We start from the raw sequence: 9,812 nt of genomic DNA on the forward strand, positions 1-9,812 counted from the left end.
TGCCCCTGCAACGTGAGCAGGAAAGTGCACACGACACCTCTATGACAGCTCACACTTAATCAGCCAATGACGCAAGACAATCCCCCTCCTGAGGGAAAAAATTTATAAAAATCACCCACACTGTAAAATAACCCCCCCCCCCACCAAAACACTGCGGAGCTCGGTAACGTGATCTCCATATTGCTTAACCTCTCCAGCAGGTTCAGATATCTAGAGGCGCTAATACAGGAAGGGAGCTAAGCGCGTATGTGCGGCACACAATTCACTAAAAGCTGAAGAGCCCACGGGCCACTGGGGTAGACCACCACTGCTGTGCATCCCAGGGAGACAACGTCCCACTCAGATTAAACTTCACCAACTCGTCCTCTGGTTCCTCCTCTCAGGCGGATGAGACCGGCGGCCATTATGACAACCACAAAGACACACACACACAGATCCCCCTTAACCCCGCCCTGCTTTGTGGTCTACACGCCAGCGCATGACAGCCTAATCTCACAGCCACACCAGAGGCCAGCGACAAATGTGTTACTCTGAACGCCGGTGTGTGTGTGTGTATATGTGTGTGCGTGTGTCAAGGGAGAATGACTGTGGACAGCTGGCTGGGCCTCCATCTGATACACTCTGAACATTAGCACTGTGAGAGATACATACGTCCCAGCCACAGCATGCAGAGACCTGAGCACAGCAGAATAGTGGGGAGCCAGGTACACTACACCTGAGAACAGAGAGGACAGGCTGTACGCCGCGAATAACACACACACACACACACACACACACACACACACACACACACAGCAACAAAGAGGAGGAAATGAAGCTGAGCATGCACAGGTGTACAGTCAAGCAGATGCCTCACATTCACGGCCCAGGATTCAGCTCCAACATAACATACGTGCAAAAAAACAACAACAACAGTTTGTCAGGTTTAAAAACCACAGCCTGTTTATTGTATAGAACATTTGGAAGTCATTAATGTTGACAGAAACAAAATCTCTCCCGGCCCCCTGAACCTTGCACCTCAGCAAAGATCAACCTTCAAAACGTTCCCCCAGGAGTGTAACCCTTTTACACTTCTCCAATGTTTGTGTTTAAATGATTACAAAAAAAACTAAAAGGATAAGAAGAGTGAGCAACTTCCAAACCGGGGAGAACTCGACCCCGTGCTTGTGAGCCAGTCGTGACAACCTCTCACACACGGGTTGAAAGCACACAGATGGTAACGATCAACACTGTTTGGACCATTACTCGGTTTTCTCCACTACAACACTGTTGTAACAAAACAGTTTGTCTGATCAGGGCTTAACAAATGGATTTCTCTACATGTGCCAAAGAGATACAATATACCAAGAAAGCTCTATGGTCATAAAATCATCAGGCTGTTGTAAAAAAAAAAAAAAATGCCTGTTGTTTATGGAAGACTTACGAAATACCTGTTTCTACTGTATTAGATACAGTAAAATACCACATTAACTGTAAGGGGACTAACTAAATGTGCTACTCCCACCCACAGGGAGACACACCGTTAGGAGTCGCAGTTAGCATAAAGGTCAGAGTTCACAACGTAGGTGAATGAGCCCACAAGTAGCACCACATTCCCCTGAAAGCACACCACCACTGACAGGGACCGATCGAAAGTAACACAGCTGATACGAAGTGGAATTTACAGTGAGTGTCCTTTCGAAAAAATTAAAAAAGGTAAAGAGCTGAATTTTCCTGATTGAACATCCACAAACAAAAAGCTAGAAATGAAATCACAAACAATTCAAGGTCTTGGTTTAAAGCTGCCCTATTCGGGTTTCTTTCCTCTTTATACGGAAAGATATCAACGAGGACGAAACCTGCTGCAGAGATTTACAGTTGCGTCATCACTGTAGCCAACTATACCTAAAAATGAACTGGAAATATGGTGATGAGAGAGAGACGGTGAAATGCATTCGTCTCTGCTGTGCTGCCCTCTGCCTGTCACTAAAAACAAGACACGGTCACAACTCATAACAAACATTATATACAAACAAAGAGAATGGGCTTAAAAATTCGTATAAAAACAATTTCATACAAAATAAATCCACAAAAATAGATCCGTGTACAAAATACATGCTAAAAAGAGAGAGTGAAACTTTAAAGTAGCAGTGCAGTAGAAAAAACAACGACAAACGATTCCGTCTTTGACTACCAACTAAGCCTTGTAACTGGCATAGACGCCAACACATCGCCCGATTCAGAGCACATGTAGATCAACATAAGCTCCTTTTTGCTCTCCAAGATTTGTGTGAGTGTATGCACGCGTGTGTGTGTGTCTGAGGAGGCAGTATTCACACAGAAAACATGAATGAAGAAATCTTATATTTTGGACGTGAAGTTGTAGAGATGGAATGTGTGAGTGTGTCGCAGTAATTGGAGTGGAATGAACCGTTGTGTGGCGTATTGAGAGGCTTCAATGCCAGGAATGGTCTCTGTGTGTGTGTGTGTGTGTTAATCTGTGCATGAACCTATTGGCATGTATCAATACTGGGGCTGGTACTTGGGGAAAAGGTAGAGGTCTTTGCACAACGAGCTGGTGAACTCGGACATCTCTTTGCAGCGATGGTGAGCGGTGCCAGGAGCGAAACCCTCCCGCTCCTTGATATGACTGTTGACCTGGAGACAGAGAGTACAGCGATGTCCTAAAGAAGTGCACCAAACAAGACAGCCTATTTTACACAGCGCAGGCAGTACACTCATGTTTACCTGCATCATGATGTCTGCAAGGTGTGTGTCTCTGGCATGGAGGCGCAGGGTTGTGTTGAGTTCCTGGATGAACCAGGATCCTCTCTTGGTGTTCCGCATGGCTGCTGTGCCTTGAAGAGGAAGAGATGAAACAACAAAAGGCTTAATACTAATAACAATAACACTGATAATACACAATGATTGAGATGAGTTGCAGGGTTTCACTTCACACTCTGTCATTTCAAAACTTGTAGTTTTCAGCTCCATGCGATGCCGACTCAAGTGACATCATTTGAGGCCATTTATTAGACTTGATGAATCTCTTTTTGGGTTTTTTTAGACCCTTTAAACTTCTGATGATACACACTTGCAGATGTCATACATAGATCCACCCCAGAGTAGCAAAAGGGACAGACTTACAAATTCTCTGACCTTTGAGAGATGCAAAGCCACAGATCATGTCAGACCGCTGTGGCAGTTTGATCCTGGGCCGTCCCATGTCCCCTCTTTGTCTGGAGTTTGCGTCCCCTTGTCCTTCCCTCCCAGCATCCCGCTGTTCACAGCTCGGTGAGCAGGTCCTCACTGGCCCATCGATCTGCTCCACTCCACAGTCCATCTCCTCTGGAAGACAAGACCGTTTCAATTTAGATTTTACATTTCTGCTTGGTTGTGAGACGTTTTTTTCTATCGTCTCATACTTGCATTGGTGTTTTGACTCGGTGGACTCACTTACTACATTCTTGACAAAGTTAAATGAAACTTTTATCCGTCTTTACTCGTACTCAACCCTCATTTGATTTCGTTCTAGATCTCAAAACTCATCGGACTTAAGTGTGTCACACTCAACGTAAGTGGTCTTGACTACTGTCTTCACAAAAACACAGTATTACTTCTGAGCAAATCCAAGACAAAGCTGTTTTGTGATCAATGTCATGGACCCAAATTTTCTGCCACGCTGTGATAAACCAAAAACTGAAAAACTAATTATGTCATCACCATGGCATATAAGGGACCATCGTTTGAACAGGAACTTTTGTTGCTTTTTAGAGATAAAGTTGCTGAGAGAGTCTAAAATCCCGTCTGTGCTGTTGAGCGCACAATGTGACCCATCATACGTGTAAGTCTAACTGGCACAGAACCGGCTGTATTTGAGAGTGATCTGCTGGTCACTGGTAATGGTTGATCAAGCTGAAAAATACAGATTTGGGTCACTGGTTGAATGATGGGTGCACCTCTACTGAAAACGATCACAATAGGTTTTCACTTAAGCTATTTGCAGAGGCAGTGGCCATCCACGCAGAATGGCCTTTCGGCAGCACACCTGGGGTCGTCTCTGTGGTGGAGCGAGGGAGCGAGAGACAGTCATTAGGATCGCTCCTTAGGGGTCTGAGGATTTGTCAGGGATGCACAATCAGACCACTGCCTCCATCACTAAGACACACTAATTCGCTGGGATCCTGGTTAAGTCACAGTGTAATTACACGTTGACGAACTATTAGTGCACGACTATTGATGACAACAGACCATTGACATATTATGACACAATCAACAACATCTGGCGCCGTGTGATGAATAGCCGTGTCTGTCACCCAGGTCGTCTGTCCCAGTGGACAGAAGGAAACATCTGGGCATTTGAATGATGTCACTAATGAAAGCGTGTGACTGTTACATTTAAGTTTAGATTTGCATACACGTCTATTATGAGTAGCCTATAGGTTTAGATATACATTGATACATATTTGTTCTCATTTACATTGCATGTCAACAATGAATAATGATGGAGGGCTGTTCAGAATCAGATGGAGAGCCGTACCTCCTCTGCAGGCCTGGATGAAAAACATCTTGGGCTTGTTCTGTAGCAGGGGACAGTGCGCATTGTCAAAGGACTCAAACACCCAGTCCAGCTGAAAGGGAATAAGTGACAAAGTTACATGTCTGGAAAACGGGTTGCATCTCCACCTTTAAATGACATCATACACATTAACTCAGAAAAATACCAAACATAAAGCACCTGCAGGAGCTGTCCGTCGGTACCGTAAATAGCTCCTTCCACTCCGTGGGAGAGCAGGCACACCACACAGCTGTCCACTGTTTGGTGATCTGGTCGACGACAGAAGTTCTCAATGCACGTCCTCATGCCCTACTCAAAGAGTGAAGAGTCAGCGACATTGTGGTTAAACACTGAACCGGTTGACAAGACAGTCATGTGGTCACATAGAAGATTCTGGGTTTGTACGTAGGGCTAGAAGATATCACGATACATTCTGCATAACGATGTTAAAATGTCTGTCGATATTTGTTTTCTATGTCGTTTCTATCGCGATGCCCACATACCAGTGGACTGACCAACTCGTAAAGTGTGTTTGCTTTGTGATAACATTACCACACTGAGCTAAACAAACCTGCCAAACTATTCTCCAAACACTGACTGACTTTCCAGAAATGAGTCACGGTCAAAAGGTTCTCCATTTCATGACTTTCTTTTCTAGGTTGGTCAACAAAATAGGACGAATGGTTTGTGTTTGAAATGACATCCTGTAAATACACACTGAGCCTGCGCCGGTGTGTGTGTGTGTGTGTGTGTTACCTGAGCAGTGAGGTCTCTGTGGACTGTAACCAAGTAGTCGAGCTCAGTGAAGACCTTCCTGAGGACCTCGTCGTCCACCTCCCCTCCCTTCCTAGGGTCAAGGTCTGGCGCAGCACAAGGGTCAAAGGTCACGTTACTAATCACCAGAGCAAAACCCCGAGAGGAGGAATTCATCCTGTAGGACTGGCGAGCAAGAGAGAGGAAAACAAAAAAGCATCGTGAATAAATGTCTCTATGAAAGGGTTTTAACAGCTTGCTTATGATTGCTTTTTGCGGGTTAGAATCACTACATTGTATTCAGCTCTGCATCTAGTGCTCTATACTGACTAACATCCAAACAGGTGGTGTGACACTGAGGACAAGTGTTTCTCAAAAGGTAAAACAGAACTGAGGTTACTGCAAGTTAAAGTAAAGTATTTTACCTGCTGGCAGTGTGAGAGATAAAAGTCGGGAGCGCAAGGGAGCACAGGGGAGTTGATGGGACTATCTGCATCCAGACTGAACTCCATGGACTCTGCACACAGAAACACGTGATCACAAACTCAAGTTCAAATGCTGATGCAGTTTTCACATCACTGTGTGCTCCCGCCAGCAGTTATGTGACAACAAGCTTTGTACTATAACGCCGTGAACGAGTCACTCGTGGGGCGTGGGGCCTGTATGTACAGACAGTAGCAGCACGCCAGAGCAACCGAGCTCAGATACTTTCAAACGCAATCAGTCCGTTTAAACCAGACAACAGATTTGTATCCAGACACCACCCACTGTCTCCACGGAAACAGAAAAATATTGACAATGACAGCAACATCGGACTCAGAGACACTTGTGTTAACCTGAATGAAGGCCACACTGCAACACCACTCACCGTGTGTCCTTGCTCTCTTGGCAGCAACTACTTCTTGGGTGGGAAGTGAGAGAGAAGAGTCGACAAACATCTAGAATTTAAAATCATGAACAAACTCTTAGTGACAAAACATCTGCTTAACACAAAGAAAAGAAGACAGATAATGATGGATTTTGTTCTTTGCTGTGGCAGCAGTGGTTGCTTGTTGTGGGAAAACGACAACTGCACTCCTAACTTAACCATCAGGCAACTTGCTGCCTGCTGTCTGACTACCTCAGCAGGCCATCTGGTGGTCTAACATAAGTTGGCTGTGGTTTGTGAGTCTCACATCTGTCTGTGTATCTCTTCCTCCCCTGTCTCTCTGTCTTCCTCCCTGACTGGGACCAATCGTCTGAATAGTGACTCAGAGTGCTGGCAGCTATCAGAGGTTTGGACTGGGCACGATGAGGTGCTGCTCACCTCACTCTCATCTTCTCTGTCGACTGAGGATGCCTGCAGAAGACCGTTTAACTGGAGCATACTGTTATTCTTCAAACTGTAAGCAGGTATACTTGAGCTGACAATTATGAAACCTCACAAAAAGACATATTCAATGATGCAAAGTTCTCCAGACATTAGCTTTTGATCTGAGGAAGTCTTATGAAAATGTAATCAGTGAAATTGTCCTGGTTTCGGGATTATATATTTCGGCAATATAAGCATCACCTTTCTCTTCTTTGTAGTTGTCTGCATGACTGGCTCTTCCTCAGGCTGAATACTCTGGGAGCACAAAACAGACGATGAACTGCACTAAGTCTGGTAGGAATCTGCTGTGTATACTGTAGCTTTGTGATGTTTCATGAAGTGCTAACTCACCTCTGCCGGTGCATCTTTGCCATCTTTTTCTGGTGATTGTGTGAGCAGTTCATACAGGTGCTGCTGCTCAGTTTCTTGCAGAGCTGAACAGAAGCTGCTGAAGGCTCTGGGCCCCCGCTTCGGTAAGAGCAGCAGTAAGCGCCAGCTTCGTTTCTGGGATGTTTGCGCAGCCTTAAGTAGAGGACATCAGACGGGAAAACCAAACGTCACTGACAAAGATTAACTCCAACAGAACATTTGATTTACTGCGCCATTTATTACACCCCTAATATCATGACATTTTGTTTTCCAACTGTCACTAAGATCTGCCATAACACTAAATGAGCATGCATTAATCCAGAAACTGTTCGTTTAAAGGAGACATCTGGTAACCAGTAATGTCAGCCAGGGGGAAACGGATGCATTTACATGAAAGTGTGTGAAGGCTTTGCATTTGGCAATCTTTTATATTGGACTTTTTGTAACTTTACACATGTGAGACTAAACTTCAACTCATCCAAAATTCTCCTCTTGCTTTAAAAGTTGTGCATTACTGACCTCTTAAACAATATCTGCTTGTAACCTCTTATCAAAGGTTAAGTTCTTTGTGTGGACATGAATGGGAAGCATTTTGGGCAAAGATTTGGAGTCTTTTAAAATGTGGTTAAAGGCCTAAAGAAGTGAAAGCATCTGGTGTACAAAAACAACAAAAAGAAACATTCCCCATTGTCATCTTTTGATCGCACAGGTACATCATGGGACTCCCAGGTTGGGAAACTCATGTTTCACCCATGGGCCTACACTTGACCACAACCTTTAACTTCTTTAATCTATTGACAGCAATTTAATCAAGAGTCTTCAAGGTGTAGGTAGCTAACATACGTTACAGTTGAACATCTGTTGACAGTCAGCCTGCTTGTGCTTACATACCATGATACTCTCTGCCATGCTCTCGGTTAGGATGTTGTCTGCCTGTAGGGACTGAATGAGCAGCTCATCCACCACCAGCTGTTTGCAGAGAATGGTCGAGCGAGTCCGGAGAGCCCGTTTGTCGCGCTGCAGCATGCCACACTCCAACATCTTGCTCTGACAGACTGGTCACAGGACAGACAACAAGACACATGCACCCCCATAACAATAGACCGGAAGTTAAACCACAGTATAACGAGGTGACACGCAATGTCAACAACTCCACACACATATAACGTTACTGTGTGATATCTTCAATGTGTTGCTTCAGATAGCAACGAGAAAGTATCGTTGTAGGTTTCCCTGTTGCTGGGCTCTGCCAATGGGACATGTCGCTAAATTATCATACATACATCCGTTCACTTAGCATCACGAATAACTTATTCGTTAAATGTTATAATATTACGTTTATCTTACAGCCATCGCAATGCTAGCTGGACAATGCAGATGTGTAACGTTGCAGATGTGTAACGTTGCAGATGTACAGCTCACGTAAGAGTTTGCAAAGACAATAACTTAATGCACAGTTATATATGATTAGCTATGTTAACATAAAGTCAAGATACAGGAGACTCTCGTCAAGTTATACCGACAGTTAAATGTTGATGGCTAATTCCCAATGCTAGCTGGAGCTAACTTAGCTAGCGCACTTCGGATTTGACCTATTTTTCTTGCATTAAAGTGGATGAAATGCATGTCCTTTGAAACATAATTCTTACCGTTCTTCTATTTCTGTAACAGAATAAAAAACCGTCCGGAAAAACGTCTCCGTGTTTCACACTATTTCAAACAACATCCCGTCCTCCCTCGACAAACCAACTTCCGCGGGGTATCACTTCAGCAATAAGAAATACGACAAAATCGTTATATTTGATTCTGACAAATGAGAGCAGGGTATATTTTGAGTGATTTTCAAATGTCCAATCACGGGTATTCTTACAGAGGGGTGACTCCCAGAGTCGCGTAGACGGTTCAAACGCTTGCTCGTCACGTGATTCATGTGGACTTCAGATAGTTCCAGGCAGAGCCGTATATATAGAGTCGCGTCAACTAAAGTTCAAAATGCTTGAATGTCAAGTGATTTATATGGAATCCCATTTCTTCCACTGTGAGGAAAAAATAAAGATAATGTAAGTCATTATAATGAGATACTATCTCAAAATAATGACTTAGCATCTCATAATTATGACTTACTATCTCAAAATAATTCGATACATATCTCATTAGTAGTCAATAAATGAATCGATTTACATTCATATATATAGCAACAACATACGTATTTAAATACATAATTTTGTTTTGTTTCACAAAATTAAAATTTGCTAATATTTGAGTAGTAACTGTAACAGCTAGAGTTACCTGCCTTGTTTACATATTTTAGGCTAAAGTTCCCTTGTTTGAAAGAAAAGAGAGAGATTTAGTGGCATCTCGTGGTGAGGTTGCAGATTGCAAGCAAAACAACCATTCAACCCTCCCTTTCTAAGCGTGTAGGAGAAGTAGGCCCTCTGGTTCGGATAGGTATCTCCTGCAGCACCCTTGACATAAAGCATCAGCAGTATGATTACATATAATGATGATGTATATTTCAAATTCAGTATGCCTTATTTAATTAATATAAATGATATGATGCCTTCTATCATATGGCAGTATAATACACATTTAGCATGTTTTCTGATTGCTGTCTTATTTGAAACATACCTTGTTATGTTTTCAATCTCACTAATGTCACCTCAGCCCTCCTTACCTGCAGCATTACTGAAGCTCCACAACGCTGCATCCAGTGCTCCTCAAATAGGTTACTAATATACTGTACACAAATTCCCTACATCAGGGGTATTCAACTAAAATTCCAAAAGGTCCAGATCGAGAAAA

General features: G+C 43.5%; 1 protein-coding gene across 4 annotated transcripts; it reads right to left on the reverse strand.

Moving 5' to 3' along the window:
- Window positions 1–925: 925 nt before the first annotated feature.
- Window positions 926–8,762, reverse strand: casp2 (caspase 2, apoptosis-related cysteine peptidase). Of its 4 annotated transcripts, none has more exons than XM_079275507.1 (12): window positions 8,660–8,762; window positions 7,902–8,065; window positions 6,993–7,163; window positions 6,843–6,896; window positions 6,159–6,228; window positions 5,716–5,807; window positions 5,294–5,476; window positions 4,718–4,846; window positions 4,520–4,610; window positions 3,139–3,327; window positions 2,728–2,837; window positions 926–2,637 (listed from the first exon to the last, which is right to left on the reverse strand). In XM_079275507.1, the coding sequence occupies exons 2-12, from the start codon at window positions 8,049–8,051 to the stop codon at window positions 2,503–2,505; spliced, it is 1,374 nt and encodes a 457-aa protein (XP_079131633.1). In that variant the 5' UTR covers window positions 8,052–8,065; window positions 8,660–8,762; the 3' UTR covers window positions 926–2,502. The 4 variants fall into 4 exon arrangements, with proteins under 4 accessions (XP_079131633.1, XP_079131632.1, XP_079131635.1 ...); XM_079275506.1 differs by having other exon boundaries at window positions 3,127–3,327; XM_079275509.1 differs by lacking the exon at window positions 6,843–6,896.
- Window positions 8,763–9,812: the final 1,050 nt, after the last annotated feature.

This window comes from Melanostigma gelatinosum, assembly GCF_949748355.1.
Source record: "Melanostigma gelatinosum genome assembly, chromosome: 9".
In the NCBI taxonomy this organism is placed as follows: domain Eukaryota; kingdom Metazoa; phylum Chordata; class Actinopteri; order Perciformes; family Zoarcidae; genus Melanostigma; species Melanostigma gelatinosum.

What these genes read in the sequence shown, in the direction of transcription:
- casp2 (XM_079275506.1), bottom strand. Translation starts at nt 8,051, where the DNA reads ATGTTGGAGTGTGGCATGCTGCAGCGCGACAAACGGGCTCTCCGGACT. An exon ending in GCATGGCAGAGAGTATCATG is followed by an intron (nt 7,164 to 7,901) that starts GTATGTAAGCAC and finishes CCTCTACTTAAG; the next exon opens with GCTGCGCAAACATCCCAGAA. An exon ending in CCGACGGACAGCTCCTGCAG is followed by an intron (nt 4,611 to 4,717) that starts GTGCTTTATGTT and finishes ATTCCCTTTCAG; the next exon opens with CTGGACTGGGTGTTTGAGTC.